This window comes from Oryctolagus cuniculus, chromosome 6, assembly GCF_051225735.1.
Source record: "Oryctolagus cuniculus isolate XC-2025 breed Fujian yellow rabbit chromosome 6, ASM5122573v1, whole genome shotgun sequence".
NCBI lineage: Eukaryota > Metazoa > Chordata > Mammalia > Lagomorpha > Leporidae > Oryctolagus > Oryctolagus cuniculus.
In genome coordinates this window covers 1,262,270-1,279,993 of record NC_142872.1, presented here as the reverse complement: position 1 = coordinate 1,279,993, position 17,724 = coordinate 1,262,270, and the positions used below count along the sequence as shown (strand labels likewise).

Genomic DNA, 17,724 nt, shown 5'->3' with positions numbered 1-17,724 from the left:
TTTTTTTTTTTTTTTTTTAATTTTTGACAGGCAGAGTGGACAGTGAGAGAGAGAGAGACAGAGAGAAAGGTCTTCCCTTGCCGTTGGTTCACCCTCCAATGGCCGCCGCGGCCGGCGCGCTGCGGCCGGAGCACCGCGCTGATCCGATGGCAGGAGCCAGGAGCCAGGTGCTTCTCCTGGTCTCCCATGGGGTGCAGGGCCCAAGCACCTGGGCCATCCTCCACTGCACTCCCTGGCCACAGCAGAGGGCTGGCCTGGAAGAGGGGCAACCGGGACAGAATCCGGCGCCCCGACCGGGACTAGAACCCGGTGTGCCGGCGCCGCTAGGCGGAGGATTAGCCTAGTGAGCCGCGGCGCCGGCCTCCAAATCCTTTCTTTATGGTCAAGGCCCCATAGTCCAATAAGACTCGGTGGACTCCAGGCCAGTCTTCCATGTGGGTGGAAGGGACCCAGGCACTTAGACCCTCACCTGCTGCCTCCCAGGGGCATTGTCAGGAAGCTGGACATCGTCATACATTGACCTGGGTGCTGCTCGGGTTCTTTATTTCCCAGTTGCAAAGAATAGCGAAGTAACAGCTTGTGGTGATCATTTACTTTCAGAGCCTGAAAATCAACTGGACCCTCCTGTGGCTTTGCTAATTTTGACGGAAACGCTGAGTGAGGGTTTGCCAGAGCTAATGTGGAATTGATATTACAGATGAGTGACGGACAATGCTGTCAATAAAGAGTGCACAAGAAAGGACTGGATGGGGCAGATACCACCGGGCAAGGCTGCCTGCTTGGGTGACAGAGTCCTTGCTTCCTCTACCATTTAAAACTGAAAATGCATCCTCCCTGGGGACAGCGTGTGATGAGCAGGTAAAGTCATTGGTTCAGCTCTCCAGGCCATATGGGAGCTACGCATTGAATTGAACCAAGTACTTGCCTCAGAACTACGTTTGTGTGAGAGTTCTCTCTTATAAAGTGAAAGCAGATCAGTTAAGATTATTCTTGCACATAGAAGCCCTGGAAATAAGCAGAGCAGAGCCTCCTCTGGCTGCTTTCTTCATTGCTTTTTAAACTCAGGTTTAGATTCAAGGGAAGAAAGAGTCCAGCAAGGCTCCCAGCAGGTGTGGGCTCCACAGCAAGCCCTGAGCACAAGGGACTGAAAGTTTCCCTGTTCTCAGGCTTCCTGTTCAGAGGGAGACACAGGTTCACGTCTTGATGTCTGCTGTGCAGACTGGAGCTGGACACCTGATGGCTGTCACTACAGCCCCTGTGTTTCCTAGGCTGAAACCACACACGATGCCGGACAATGGAAGCGTGGTTGTTTTCAGGATCCTGGACTTGCAGCCTCAAGACCTGGGTTCTGGAGCTGGGCTCAGGGTCTATTTCCATTGATACCTCACCACCCTATTGGGCAGGGGCCATGACGTGCTGCACCAGAGTCACAGGAAACACCACCTCCGCGGTCCTACTTGCACCTGGAGAATACTGTTCCTGTGACTGTGGAGTGGGCCCAAGCTTAGTACCTCCCTTGGACATCTAGAAAGTTTATCGCTGAAATTTATGTACATTTTAAAAGAAAGAGATGAAAAGATCCATGAGCTATTATATGTAAGCATAGAAAATGAAGGTCCTGAACTTATTTTCCAGAAGTGAAGAGTGATCCACTCTTTCAAAAAGACTTCCAGACCATCAGCCCAAGACCAACAAGCCATTCGCCCGAGGCTCCGCTCACTTCCTGCCGACAGCTTGGCAGACAGAACTGAGTGAGCTGTGCACACAGCTTGTCCCCAGCAAGGGTCAGTCTCCTTGTCATTCCCTACTTAGCCCCTGAGAGGCCTCTTGCCCAGAGAATTCAGTTCTGAGCCTGGCTTCGCAGGCGAGAGCAGGTGCACCTTAGACTCACTTTTGGCGTCGGCAGTTTTTCATGGAGCTGCCTGTTTCCTGGACAGCACAGCCATTTCCTTGTGCTAGAGAAACTGCATCTCCATCATAACTCCTTGGGTTAAAGCTAACCCAGGTGTCAGGATTCAGCAGTGTTACTGGGACCTGCTTTGTCTCAGGTCCAGAGCGTATGTACTGGAAGAAGGAGCAGTTTTAGTGTGACACACTTCGTGCTGACAGCCCATTGAAATTTTACAATGTCCCAGTGCCACACGGTGCTCACACAGCGTGTCACCAAGGCAAAGATGAACGGACGTGTCACTGATCGATGGGCCCCTCATCAAACCAAAATCTGCTACAACTGTGAGAATCTCATAATCTGAAAAAAAATCCATGGAAGGGAAGTCCTGAGAAACGGTGTCATGCCTCCTTCCCCCACCCCAGCCCTTCTCCTTACATTAAAATCAGAAAACACCTCCGCCGCCCCTTGTGCACTCTTCCTCTTCCGCGTGTGCCATGCTGAGTGAACCCATCTCCCTCTCCTTCCACCTTGCTCCTAGAAAACAGACAGATGTTTCTCACGCAGCTTGCTCAGGTCCTGCGTGGAGCCCGGGGGCGTGAGGTGCTGTGCTTTACGTGCAGGGCCTCACCCCATCACCTCGACACATTCCTCCCTCTCCGCTAATTGATCCCCAATGTCCAAGTCCATGGGGACCCACGCCTCAGCCTTTCCACCTGCCCTGCTGGGCTGCAGATCAGCGCAGTCCTAGACTTGGATGGGTCAGCACCCCAGCTCCTCTGCTGCATTTGGCTGCTGCTCAGAGTGAGATGAAGAGAGGACACGGCTACCGCCTGAGCACGTGACCGCAGTGCTTGCGGGGCTTCGTCTGTCAGGGACTCAGGGTTACAGATGCAGAAAGTGTGTGTCCAAGTGCTCAACTGAGCGAAGTGGAGCTGGAACCATGGATAATTTCCTGACCCCTCTCTGCCGGGTTTGCAGAGGAATTACTGGGAATGGCGACTAAATAAATGTTGTTATGACAGAAGTGCTTTCTCCCATTTGTACTAGGGCAAACGGGGACCCATGAAAACAGGGATCAGCTGGTTGCAATATGTGGTGCCATCCAGCACGCTCCCACTCCAGATTGGCGCACCGTGGACAGGGAAGCAATGCAGGCAGGGAGACTGGAGACTTCACGTCTTTACAACAGGGGCTTCAGGGCACTGTAGGAACTAAGGGAGACAGCACAGTGTCTTCTTCCCAGGCAGGGATCAGCAGGCTCCATGAAGTCGAACCATCTCACACAGCCATCGAAAGGATATCCAGTGACACATACAAGTCTGTCTTCTGGATCGTGGCTTGTGCCCTAGGGTCTTGTAACATGTTCTCGGTAATATCAGTGCCGATTAAGACACAATGCCACACAGGACAAAACTGGCCAAAGGAGCTCTGCTGCTTGACACGTGGGATTGGAGGAGCTATGCACAGGCAGAGGTCTCATGGCCACTGTTGTCTTCTACTGGCACCCTCGGCAGTGCTGTCCCTGCATCTACCTGGAAGACTCCAGCTCAGTGAAGGCCACCTCAGCCTGGCAGTAGCCCTGCCCCACACAGGAAGTGAAACTCACCTCAGGGAACCCCAAACCCCGACACAGGCTCTCTGCCAGGTCACAGTCACTAAAAATAGTAATCCAGGCCTCCCCCACGCCCCCCTAAACACCAGCCCACTTTCACAGTCCTTAGAATCAACCGGGAGAAGAAAATGCAGGGGCTGGTGCTGTGGTGTAGTGGGTAAAGCTGCTGTCTGCAGTGCCGGCATCCCATATGGGCATGGGTTCAAGTCCCAGCTGCTCCACTTCTGATCCAGCTCTCCGCAATGTCCTAGGAAAGTTGCGGAACATGGCCCCAGTGCTTGGGCCCCTGCATCTGTGTGGGAGACCTGGAGGAAACTCCAAGCTCCTGGCTTTGGATGGGCTCAGCTCCAACCATTTCTACCATCTGGGAAGTAAACCAGCAGATGGAAGATCTCTCCTCTCTCTCCCTCTTTGCCTCTGCCTCTCTGTAATTCTACCTTTCAGGGGCTTGCACCATGGTGCAGTAGGTTAATCCTCCACCTGTGGCTCCAGCATCCCATATGGGCACTGGCTCTAGTCCCAGCTGCTCCTCTTCCAATCCAGCTCTCAGCAATGGCCTGGGAAACCAGCGAAGGATGTCCTAAGTGCTTGGGCCCCTGCACCTTCGTGGGAAACTCGGGAGAAGCTTCTGGTTCCTGGTTTCAGATCAGCTCAGTTCCGGCCACTGGGACCATTTGGGGAGTGAACCAGAGGATGGAAGGCCTTTCTCTCTACCTTTCCTTCTCTCTGTCTGAAAATCTACCTCTCAAATAAATGAATACATTCTTTAAAAAAAAAAAAAGAAGGAAAGTGCATCCAGAATTCAAATTCTCTTGGACTGAGCATCCAGCCGCCCTCCCTCCAGGCCTCACCCTTGGCCTTGCTTCCGTGGGTGAGCATGGAGGGACTTGCTCTGCCCACAGCTACCCTCTGTAGGGTCCACTCCTCCTGAGCCTCTCCTCACTCCACTCTGTGCTGCACCATCCTCATCCTCATCCACACAGGGACATGAATTCCCAGGAGAACTGTCTGTGCTGCTGAAACTGGTGTGAAGTCGGAGCCCCTGCCCAGAGGCTGAGACTCAGCCATAGCAGTGGGAGTTGTGGTCAGGAAGGGGGGTGCTGGGGGCAGGAAAGGGGTTTCCAGAGTCTCAACTATGAGGAGCCCGAGGGTGAGTGAGTTGCTGCTGTGGCATCTCCATAAGCCCACTCCGTAAGGAATAACCACAGTTGGGTTAACCATGGTGAAGAGGCTTTCTGAGAAGAAAGGAAGGAAGGAGGGAAGGAGGGAAGGAGGGAAGGAGGGAAGGAGGGAAGGAAAGAAAGAAAAAAGAAGAGAGAAGGAGAGGGAGAGATGATGAGGGAAGTATCATTATATTCTTGGAATTGCACCTATGGACTGTATGGAATGTATTCTGTCTGTATTAATAGCATTTTAACAAGAGAATTGGTGAGAACTGTGTTGTAGTAATTATCCCGCATTTTATGTGACCCTGAGAATCTAATATATTAATAAATTTCTTTTTTTTTTTTTGACAGGCAGAGTGGACAGTGAGAGAGAGAGAGACAGAGAGAAAGGTCTTCCTTTGCCGTTGGTTCACCCTGCAATTTCCGCCATGGCCGGCGCGCTGTGGCTGGTGCACCGCACTGATCCAATAGCAGGAGCCAGGTACTTATCCTGGTCTCCCATGGGGTGCAGGGCCCAAGTACTTGGGCCATCCTCCACTGCACTCCCTGGCCACAGCAGAGGGCTGGCCTGGAAGAGGGGCATCCGGGACAGAATCCAGCGCCCCGACCGGGACTAGAACCCGGTGTGCTGGCGCCGCAAGGCAGAGGATTAGCCTAGTGAGCCGGGGCGCCAGCCAATAAATTTCTTTTAAAAATAGAAGAAATCCAGGACAAAAGGGAAATATCGTTCTGAGACTCTACTTTCAACCAAGAAGTACAGTGACTAGCTCAGAAGGTCATTGAATTTTTAACTTTTTGAACTAGTTGCACACTATTTTTCACAGTGGCTTTATCATTTTGCATTTCTTTCTTTGGGTCTTTTTTTGATAGGTAATGAGAGAGAGAGAGAGAGAGAGAGAGAGAGAGAGAGAGAAACTTCCATCTGCTGGTTCACTTTCCAAAAGCCTGCAACAGTCAAGTCTGGGTCAGGCCAAAGCCAGGAGCCTGAAGCTCCATTCTGGTCTCCCACATAGGTGGTAGGGGCCAAGCTCCCAGGCTATCTTCCATTGCCTTCCCATGGTGAATAAGCAGGAAGCTGCACTTGAACCAGCACTCTGATATGGGCATGAACACTGCAGTAGCCTGTTACTCCACATGCAGTCCTTCCATCCACTTTTACATTTCTACCTGAGGTCCCAGACCTCACCAGCACTTGCTCTGTCTCTTCTTCGCACAGTGGCATCCCTGACGCTTGTGAGATCTTGTGATGGCTGTGATTTGCATGTCCCCCATGACTCATGGTGCTCAGTGCTGTGGTTGGACGGAGTTTCCCTCCCGAGATTCCTTGAAGCCCTAAAGTTTGACATGAATGGTTAATGAATTAATATTAATTGCTGACAGACTAAGCATGGCGTCTGCAGGCACTGGACGAGACACCAGCTTCTCTTGCTACTGCCTCCCATTCCACATGGAAGTCGGGAGACTGTGTTCCCTATCTCAGTGCTTCTGGGCTGACCACATGATCCTCTTCGGCTCCTGCCATACCTCAACGGGGGTTCAACACTGTAAATCTCCCTCCCTAGGAAGCTCCTCTCACACACTTAGGGGCGTAAAAAATCTGCCTAATGATCCCTGTAGACCGAGGTTTCTATCAGTTTGTAAATCTGTATATCTGATCTGGATACCAGCAGGCTCTGGTCTCTCAGACTCCTTCCCTTGCCTTGGGGTTTCTTTGTCCTGCTTGGGTGATTGCAAGTCAGCTTCCTGACCCAGCAGCCCACAGTGTCCCCACCACAGGGCTCATGAGGTCAGCTGTCTCCTCCACAGCTAACAGCTCCATGTTAGCTCCTGGATTAAGGATTTTTTTTTCTTTCCACAGGAATCCCAGGCCCTGAAAACAAAAGACAGCAGCCTACAGGTAGCCCCCAAGGAAACCAAAGCCTATTTGCCATTGCTGAAATTCCCAAATGAATGCAATGTCAATGTCACTAACCAGTCACAGGAGGGCCCCACACACAGCAGAGCAACCAGAGCCCCACACAGGAGCGGAGCACGTGCCCATCCACGCCACTTTCCACATGCACAACCCCTCGCTCCTCAGGAAACCTAGGAACTCGGAGACAGCTGTCTGGTTTCTGACTCTGAGCTTTAGAAAATAAATACCTCCTTCCTTCCACCAGCTGCTCAGCTGTGATTAGCTCCACGGTGGGACAGGGGGCTCAGGAAGAGACATGAGACTCATTTAGAATGGCTATTCTGGGTCACGGAATGGGTAAGGGATGGAAGCAAGATTAAAAGCAAAGCAAAACGGAAGGAAAACTAATCACACAGATTTGAGACTTGATTATCAAAGCATTGAAAAGCAGCTCAGGATTCACTCAAAGTTCACTTTTAGGTAGTTCATTTTTTACAAAAAGATTTTATTTGCTTATTTGAGACGTAGAGCTACAGATAGAGAGCGGGGAGAGACATGCCTTCTACAGGCCTTTCATCTGCTAGTTCACTCCCCAAATGGCTGCAATGACCAGAGATGGGCCAATCCAAAGCCAAGAGCCAGGAACTTCTTCTGGGTCTCCCATGCGGGCGCAGGGGCCCAAGTGCTTGGGCCATCTTCTACTGCTTTTCCAGGCCACAGCAGAGAGCTGGATCAGAAGAGGAGCAGCCAGGACTAGAACTGGCACCCATAAGGCAGGCCAGCACCCCAGGCAATCTTAGCCTACTACACCACAGCACCAGCCCCTAGCTAGTTCATTTAAGGTGATGTTTCTCAGCATGCAAAGAACAAGGCTTCAAAGGGTTCCTGGTGTTCCCCTGAAGTTTGAGAACCAGAAAACTAAAGTGATCTGAGCACTGGATTCTTCTATGGTGCTGGTTCTGAGCACCACGGACCTGCTTGCATTGCTATAAGATGGAGACACTGACACGTACAAGGGCTGTTTCGAAAATCAAGTCAAGCGCATGCAAGTTCTAAAATGCCCGGTGTTCTCACTCGCACCTGGAAATGATTGACAGGTAAAACCTATCCGTGTCATCACGACACTTAAGAAGTTGAGCAGTGTCTATTTCAGGCAATCTGGTGACACCCACGGAGGGTCCAGGTCTGCACTTGCCTGCCCCTTGCTCTGCCATTCTCACCTGGCGGGCCTCTTCTGCTTCCCACACAATCTGGGAGCTAAATCAGCTCACCACATTAGTTTCTGCTAGACAACAATTAAATACCTGATCCCCTGACAATGCTGTTTGCCTTTTAAAGTGGCTTTGCTCCAGGGAAGTCGTTCTGGAGGTGCAGGGAGTTAGGAGCAGCCAGAGAGGATTTTAAATAAGGCCTGAGGCCAAGGGCATGAGCAGTGTGAACCGCAGCCACCCTGTGGGAAGACGCCAGGGGAATCCATGGCTCACCGACCTGGGCTGCTCACAGGTGGGTGTGATCAGAAAGCAGTTAGGGTCAGATGTGCTGCTCCATGAACAACACAAGTGTCTCCCTTTCTCTCTCTGAAGGATGCACATCTAGGTGGACAGCTGTCCATCTCCTATTCCTGGAAGAGGGCAGTTTCTCCCACTTCTGGGAAAACAGCGTGTGTGTGTATGTGTGTGTGTGTGTGTACATGCCCATACATATACTCTAAACTGTTTCTAAAAAGTGTCTATATGGTTTTAACTTTTCCTCTCATTTGCAGGCATCTTAATGAATATCAGAATACAGCAGCATCCACATTCTCATGAATTTATTACACAGCCTTTTAGTTAAGGAATAAATATTTCTCTAAAAGCATGAGTGCAGCTGTTTATCCATAATGCCCCAAACACTTCATTTAAAATAGACTTGAATGAATTTTAGCAAGATGATCAAGCTGCATTACATGAAAGAAAAATTAAGTAGTAAATTTAAATTGATTTTTGTATACAATTATTTGATTGCTCCAGCACCCTGAAAAGTCTAATTTATTACATATTACACACAGGGTTTTATCAGTGTAAGAGAACAGAGTCAGTTGTTTGTTATGTTACCTATGTTACCAGTGAATGGCAGGGTTCTTGTCTTCGCGCAAGAAAGAATTCAGGCATGAGACAGAGAGTAGTGGAAAGTAAAATAGCAAGGTTTATTAGGGCAGGGACATCCGTAAGAACGGATGGGCACCTCTCCAGACAGAGCCTGAGAGAGAGTGCCCAGTCGCTCAGATTAGGGGAGAGCGGGGTTACATGGTTGAGTGGAATACACCTGGCCAGGCCAGGCAGGAGGCTCAGCAGAGAGGCACAGTCCAGTTGAGGCTCGGTTTTTTTAAGGAGATGGGTCTTTGTCTTCACAGATCTCCTCCTGAAACAAAAGACTTTATGGATGTAAATACTAAAACTCCTATCTGAGTTTTCCCTTGAAGGTATCAGACAGGAGGAAACCTGGCTGGCACCACCCTGAGTTAGAAGAAGGGTGAGCAAGACCCCCTGGAGAATCAGGATCTGGAGCAGGGTATTTGAAATGCAGATGCTGCACTGCATCTGGAAGATTATCAGGCAGAAGGGGCGGGGACCCCCAGCTGGCAGGTTATTGGGTAGAAGGGGGCAGGGCAGGATGCAGATACTGGACTCCCCCCCCCCAAAAAAAAAAAACGTTATCAGGATGACTTTGAGATGCATAGATGTCTTCTCTTTAGGCCTTTATGTCACACACTCATATCTGACTTCCTACCTAACAGTTACATTTCTGCTTTACAGAGTCACAGTTCCAAATGAAAGTGATAGAGTTAGCTGGAGACACACTTGTGTCTCTCTGTATTGTGTCGGATGCTCCCCTCTCTCTCTCCTGTCCCACTTGTACCTCTAGTCTTGGAATATTTAATTCTGAAAAGGTTATAACCATCTGCAATGCAGAATTTATTCTTTTCAAATCTTTAGATCTTACCTTCTCATTGCAACAGCCTTAGAGCAAATCATCAAATTGCCATTGTGTGCTGTGACTTTTAAGCTTGTGGTATGTAAAAAATAAAAGGCAACATAGGATATAGACTTAAAAAAAGTTGAAATTAAAATAAACTGAGAATATGCTAAATGATTTTTTGCAACTATTAAAAAAATCTTCCATGTGCAAGACATTTATCTCTTCGAATAATCTGTTTAGAAGATTTATAATTTGAAACATACAAATCAACAAAGAAGTAAAAAATAACTTAAAGCAACTTGTTCTGCATTCCACAGAGAATGACAGCCATGATTCTTTGCTTTCCCATGATTTAATGTTTGACTTCTAGCACACAATGTGTATTTCATATGCAGTACTCAGAAAATATCATTCCGTGTTCTTTGCAAGTCCTGTCACAAAGCACAGTTGTGAACCTGCTGTACTTGGAATGCCATGACTCCTAACCAAGCCCTGTCTTCCCAAGTCCCCTGTTCTTTTATAGCAATCAAAGGAGTGGGAAGGTGGCTTCAAGTTATGGTGGAGGCAAAGGAAGCTACAGCCAAGGAGTCAGCGGCTGTGGCAATAAGGAGAGAAAGATGCTTTCAATGCTGTTTGTGTGAGCACCAAAAACATAAAACAAGGGGCTGCGCAGGCTAGACAGAAGGCTGAGAAAGTCAAGAAGACTGGACAAAACATTAGGTGAAGTCTTGGCCTGTTTTGCCTGTTTCCCTTCACTTCACTTCAGCAAGCCACCCCAAAGACACTGGTGGTTTTTTGTTAATTAACAGATAAGTTTATTTTGAAACCATGTGTGGCCTTTCTTTTTCATAAAGTGCATTTTCCACACATTTTTTTCCTGATAACTTACTTTTTCCATGTTATGAGTGTTAGATCTGCTTGCATCTGAATGTACTTGTGGCACACACAGCAATTTTTAAAAAGATTTATTTGATTTATTTGAAAGGCAGAGTTACAGAGAGAGAGAGAGAGAGAGAGAGAGAGAATCTTCCATCTGCTGGTTCCTGCACCAAATGGCCACAATGGTCAGGGCTGAATTATCCTGAAGCTAGGAGCCAGGAGCTTCTTCCGGGTCTTCCACACGGGTGCAGGGGCCCAAACACTTGGGCCATCTGCTGCTGCTTTCCCAGGCACAGTAATAGAGAGCTGGGTTGGAAGTGGAGCAGCAGGGACATGAATGGGTACCCATGTGGGACGCCGGTGCCACAGGCTGTGGCTTAACCTGCAACGCCATATCACCTGCCCCACAGCAACTCACTGAGCCACAGACACTGCCCTTCTGCAGCCCCCGGCTGGGAGGCAGCTGTGCAGAAGCGGGGCTCCAGCTGCCCCAAGCTCCCGAGCTCCCGGCATCAGGGGAGTCACAGCATCAAGCCAGAGACAGCACAGTCCTGGCTTTGTGCAAATGCAGAGCCTCGGGGCATTGTTTGCCTCAGAGAGGAGCTGACTTTTTGCAGCTCTGTGCTCTTCTGTTCCTGCAAGTTTGCAGGTCATGTTCTTACTACGCAGCTCAAAAACCATAAAGAGCTGGTGGGGAGCACTTAGCCTGGCAGCTAAGACGCTGCTTGGGAGACCCGTGTTCCGCAGAGCAGTGCTGGGACTGAGTCCTCCTCCTCTTCAAGTCCAGCTTCTTCTCATGCACACCCTGGGAGGCAGCAGGTGATGGTTCTAGTAGTTGGGTCCCTGCCACATACATGGGAGAACCAGATGGAGTTCTGGGCTCCTGGCTTCAGCCCTGGCCCAGCCCAGCTGTTGCTGGCATTGGGATTGAACCAGCAGATGTCTGTCATCTATCCTCTATCTATCATCTCTCAATCATCTATCTCTGTTTCTCAAAATAAGTAAATTAATAACTTAAGAAAATTATAAACTTCAGAAATGCTTTTCTTATGCTCAATGTATTACAGCCTGCAAGCTGTGAGCCAATGGAACTGTGCTCATCTTTGTGGGCTCAGTAACTTTGCATATCCTTAAACACATGAATAGTTGATGAAATACTGAGATCTTTTTAAAGTATAGGCCTAGTATCAATTTAGGTATTTCTTTTTAAATGCACTTGTTTTTCTTTCTGAATCTGCTCTTCCTCTGTGAGTAACAACAGTGCTCCCTGGAGCTGTGTCCCGCACTCCTCACCATCTCCCTCCTGCCACCGGCAGACAGCCCCGTGCTCCCCTGCTCTGCTGCCAGGCTTCCAGGTCTCCGTGGTGCTGCACTTTGGCACGAGACTGCGCAGCATTTCTCTACAAACCCCTGTAGGCTTGGGAAGAAATCCTGCTTCTTCTGTGAAGTGTGGGCCAGGTGCTGAAGGGTTCAGAGCAGGAAGCATCAGACAAGAATGTCTGCGTCTTAACGATCTGGTTAAAGAGCCGGTTAGTGAGCGATCAGAGAATTTTCATCAATTACTTAGGAAACTATTACAGCTTAAAGGAAGATGCTCTTTTATTTACATGCATATATTTCATTCTGTGAGCATTCTGATTCACATGAAAACAAGTAACTTCTCTTGTTTATTTTTCTGAGGACCCTAATTTAAGTTTCCAAACACTGAAGACAAATCATCTGTGACTCAAACAAATATAAGCAGCATTTTTCCAAGTGACTTTTTTTTCTCAGCTGGTTAATTTTGGTTTAAGCATAGTAAAAACTCAATAATAGCAGTACAAGCAATATAAAAATGGCAAACGTGATCCTCGGCCATTATTTAATCCTGGACAGAGTGGAGTACATTCTCGACATCTGTTAAAACATTATAAAACTGAGTTAGAAGGGTATTCACAAAGTTCTGGAAAAACGGAATTTAAAACTAAGCTTATTTTGGTGCAAAAACTTTTGATATCCATGCATTTTTCACCAGAATATGTGTTTCCACGAACTTTTTGAAGGCCTCTTGTACGTGCAAGGCCAGATGGTGGCGAGTGGGTGGGAAGCCCCCGGGCCTTGCAGTCCACGGCCAGTGCAAGTCCAGCAGTTATGTAAGCACAGTCAGTGCGTCCAGACAGTGACCCTGCCTCTCTGCTCCTCCCATTTGCAGACATCATGGAGAAGAGAAACGCCACCTCAGACTTCATTCTCCTGGGGTTCTTCAACCACACAAGACTCCACCGCTTTCTCTTCACAGTGGTGCTGGCAGTAGCCACTGCCTCCGTGGTGGGCAATGCACTCATGCTGCTCCTGATTGCCCGGGACCGCCGGCTCCACACGCCCATGTACTTCCTCCTGAGCCAGCTCTCCCTCATGGACGTCATGCTGGTTTCCACCACGGTGCCCAAAATGGCTGCCGACTACTTGACCGGAAGGAAGTCCATCTCCCGCACGGGGTGTGGGTCGCAGATTTTCTTCTTCCTGACCCTGGCCGGCGGGGAGAGCTTCCTCCTGGCGGCCATGTCCTACGACCGCTATGTGGCAATTTGCCACCCACTGCGCTACCTGGTTCTCATGAGCTGGCGCTTATGTCTGCAAGTGACCGTGGGGTCGTGGATCCTGGGGGCTGCTGACGGCCTCCTGCAGGCTGCCGTCACCCTGAGCTTCCCGTTTTGCAGGTCACGTGAGATCAACCACTTCTTCTGCGAGGCTCCCGAACTGATGCGCCTGGCCTGTGCCCGCTCGTCTGTCTTTGAGTATGCCATGTACATCTGCTGCGTGTTGATGCTCCTGGTCCCCTTCTCCCTCATCCTGATCTCCTACAGCCTCATCCTGGCTGCTGTTCTCCACATGCGCTCCACAGAAGCCTGCAAGAAGGCCTTGGCCACCTGCTCTTCCCACCTGACTGTGGTGGGCCTCTTCTATGGAGCCGCCATGTTTGTCTACATGAGACCCAGGTCCTCCAGGTCAGCCAGCCATGACAAGGCTGTGTCGGCCTTCTACACCATCTTCACACCCATGCTGAACCCCCTCATCTACAGCCTGAGGAACAGCGAGGTCAAGGGCGCCCTGGAGAGATGGTTTGCGATATCCGTAACTCCAAAATGCCAGCACACTTAGGCCCATTGTTTAAGATGAGCTTAACTGCCTGAACTGAACATTTTAAATGTGACATTTTCTCTATTTTAATAATGAATTAGGCGAAAGTAAAGCTTATGAATCAGCATGAAAAGTTGCTAAGAACTGAGTCAATTGTATAGAGAAATTTAATGTCTGAGCATTTATTTTTATTTATTTGTTTGAGAGACAGAGAGAGAGTCAGAAAAAAAAGAGAAAAAATACAGATAGATCAGTGGTAGCCAGGTAGACATGAACCTATGTCTGTATGAAGGGGCCAAAGAAAAAAAATAAAAATTTCTGTGTGGTAGAATGATGAAAAATGTAGAAACATGTCAGAATTCATGGATCAAAAGCCTTGTCTTTGTTCAGTAGCTGGTTGGGTGGATCCCAGCCCTCTCTCTGAGGGAAGCTTCGAGGAATCTCATCTATCCTTCACCAAGGGGGCTATTATGAAGTTCTGGGAGGGATTCCATATCCAGTAAGCCCTGCACCCAGAGGGATTCTACAGAGAGGTACAGGGATTGTTGTGTCCGGTATGAGACCCTCCTCAAAACAACTCACAAATGGCAGACTGATGCAACAGCAAGAGGATTTATTACCAGCTTCTTACCAGCACAAACAACGTAGCACAGAGCTGAGGTGAAAAGCCCCATCCCTCTCCCTCCCAGCATTTTTATGCACTCGAGTAAACAAGTACATAGGTCACTACACAGGTAGGTGAGTTCCTTATTATCTATGCATTTCATTGGTGCATTTGAGCAACTCAGGGGCTAGGTGTCACACAGGAATGCAGAAGAATCTAAATTCCAGGAATAGTTTCACTCCCATACTCTTAGGCCTGTCTTTTTCTGGCTTAAAATAAAGCCTGTCATGGAGGAACGGTGGTTCTCCCAACAGGTCCTAAAAGCTCCTGAGACCAAGATTTAGCTTGACTTTAATATGTTGCCCCATATTTTATATCACTTAATCTTAACATACTGCACACTATTAAGTCTTCACTCCAAATGTACTTAATCTAAGCTAACTTAGGGTTTGAATTAATTACTCATACCTGAACTCCACAGGAGCAGAACTAGAAGACCCTGCCCCAGCCATGGAAACTGCAGTGAATGCAGACTGGGCTCTTGGTTCTTTACCAAGAGGTCTGCCTGGTCTGTCAGGTGTACTCTCTTCATCATACGTGGCTAGCATGCTTACTGCTTTAAAAAAAAAGAAATACAGATAGAGCTTCCATCCACTGGTTCATTCTCCAAATGCCCACAATGGTCAAGAGTGGACCAGGGCTGAAAGCAGGAGCCAGGTCCTTCAACCTGTTGGTGTCAGAGGTCCACCCACATAAGCAATTATCTGCTGCCTTCCAGGGTGCTTGTTAGCAGGAAACTGGAATGGGGAGTGGAGTCAGGACTCGAACCCAGACACTTCATAAAGATTTTCAGCATCCCAACTAGTGTCTGAACCATCTGGCCAAACACTCCACTCCACGGCAGACCCCGACTGCATCATCAAGCACCCACACTCTGCTCCATGTTAAACAATGTCTGTGTCCTCTGCAGAATGTGGTTTCCTGTGTGTATATTCTTTGAATTTTTGAGAACTGCATTCAGGGACTCTTCCAAGGAAAAATAAGAAAATCTCTCATTAGCTATAATCTAAAATAAAGGCAGGTGATGTCGGCAAGACGGCAGAATAAGGAAGTCAGCCACTGCTGTCCACACATGAACAAGAATCCTGCACGTACACAGCCAATTCTGTTTGTGGGAACCTCAAAAGTTGGGTAGGGGACAGTGAAACCTCAGTGGAGTCCAAGATGTGGGCAGGCTGTTCTGAGGGTGCAGACCCCAGCAGAGGTGGATAGACTAACTGCTGTCAACTTCCAATGCAGAAACAACCCTGCTCCCCAGGCAGTTTGGCTGCGGCTCTTTTGGCCTTGAGCCTGGGGCCAAAATCTTCCACCAAGGGGTGGAGGAGGAACCACGAACGTCAGAGCAGAAAGGCTCATCTATCCGTCAGTGCTGGCAGCTGGCAGTGGAGCTGAGTTGCTCGCACCCAGGCCCCACCCCCTGGGCCATGATCACTCACTTACCCAGGCTTCACAGCAAGGGAGCATCCAGGGCAGGCTCACTGGGCCCCACTCCACAGCAGACCCCGAACTGCATCATCTGCATTGAGCCATCTGGGTGCCTCCAGTGATGCTTCAAGAAGAAAACAACATTCCCCGAGTCATTTATGTCTCCATACATTAACAGTGAAAAATAAGCACACATAGTTTGAAAATCTCTGCTTACACTTGGACCCCTAAATACCTAAAACACTCAGGAGTTATGTCTTGTAAGTTGCATGTGATCCCAATTCTGGAAATTAAAAAAAAGCAGCTGGTAGAAACTTAATGAATACGTACATTGAGAAAGAGTTTCAGCAGTATCACTCTCAGTCTCAGGCTGAACACAGCTGATCTTAATTTCTGTACACCACTTTTCCCAAAAGTTAGCATGACCACTGGAAGAATTATTTTACATACACATCAAGAAATTTCAAGAGGATAATTAGTTTTTCAACAAATTTATACTTTTGATACTGGAGAAATTGCAGGGTTCTTGTCTTCGCACAAGAAAGAATTCATGTGTGAGACAGAGAGTAGTGGGAGGTAAAATAGCAAGGTTTATTAGGGAAGGGACATCCGTAAGGATGGATGGGGAGAGACTGGGTGGGGGGGGAGGGTGGAGGTTACATGGTTGAGTGGAGAGATTACACCTGGCCAGACCAGGCGGGCGGCTCAGCAGAGAGGCAGAGGGCTGAACGCGCAGTCCGGTTGAGGCCGGGGGGGGTTTTTAAGGAGATGGGTCTTTGTCTTCACACATCTCCTCCTGAAACAAAGGATTTTATGGCTGTAAATATTAAGAAACTCCTATCTGAGTTTTCCCTTGAAGGTATGAGACAGGAGGAAACCTAGCTGGTGCCATCCTGGGTTCAGAGGAAGGGTGAGCAGGACCCCCTAGAGAATGGGGATCTGGAGCAGGGTGTTTGAAATGCAGATACTGGGCTGCATCTGGGAGATTGTGGAAGATTTGTCAGGCAGAAGGGGCGGGGACCTCCACCTGGCAGCTTATCAGGTAGAAGGGGGCAGGGCAGGATTCGAAGACCGGGCTGCACCTGAAACATTGTCAGGATGACTTTGAGATGCAGCATATGCTGGACATAGATGTCTTCTCTTTAGGCCTTTATGTCACACACACATAAGCTCATAACTGACTTCCTACCTAACACTTTGACTTCTACTTAATAAAATACATGACAATGAATTTTTGAGATGAGTTCTGCCCCTAATCCAAAAGTTATACTCTATCTTTCAGAAAATAAACAGAAAAACAAGCCAAAAAGAACATACAGGATCTTCATGACTTGGGGTAAAGCAATCTATGAAAGAGAGCAGAAAACAAAAACCACGAAAGAAAAGGCTCTAAATTGCACTTTACTAGTATTTGAAACATTGTAATAATCCACAAAGGTCATCACAATATAGGTCATGGGCTAGGGAAAAAGGTTTTCAAAGCAGGTATCTGAGAAAGGACCTACTAAAGAATGCAGAAATAAACTCTGAAAACTTAACACCAAAAATACAAACACAAATTTTAATGGTATATACTTTGAAAAGTCTCATAGAAAATGAAATGATATGCATATGGCCCAGAATCACTTTTAAATAATTAGAATGGAAATGCAACTTGAAGCCAAACTGAGATACTACTGGACATCAACAAACAGGCTTGGCATTTGGATGGGTTCAAGTTCTAGCTCTACTTCCAAGACCAGCTTCCTGCTAATGCACACCTTAGGAGGCAGCAGGAGATGACTCCAGGACTGAAGTCTCTTCCACCCACATGCAGGATTGAGTTTCTGACTCCCAGCTTTGGCCTGGCCTGACCTAGACCTGCCTGTTTGTGGGCATTTGGGGGAGTGAACCAGCAGATGGGAGATCTCTCTGTCTGACTGGCTCTCTCTGGCTCTCTCCCTATCAAATCAATAAAATAAATGCATAAAATTTTTTTTAAAGATTTATTTATTTATTTGAAAGGCAGAGTTACAGAGAGGCAGCGGCAGAGAGAGAGAAAAAGATGTCTTCCATCCACTGGTTCACTCCCCAAATGGCCTCAACAGCCAGAGCTGGGCCAATCTGAAGCCAGGA

The 17,724-nt window shown here is 48.3% G+C and overlaps 1 protein-coding gene across 1 annotated transcript; it reads left to right on the top strand.

Annotated features, from left to right (window-relative positions):
• Positions 1 to 12,596: 12,596 nt before the first annotated feature.
• Positions 12,597 to 13,541, top strand: LOC100339874 (olfactory receptor 2T33-like). Its single transcript, XM_002723420.5, has one exon. It carries the CDS (start codon positions 12,597 to 12,599, stop codon positions 13,539 to 13,541), a length of 945 nt encoding a protein of 314 aa, XP_002723466.4.
• The last annotated feature ends 4,183 nt before the right edge of the window (positions 13,542 to 17,724 follow it).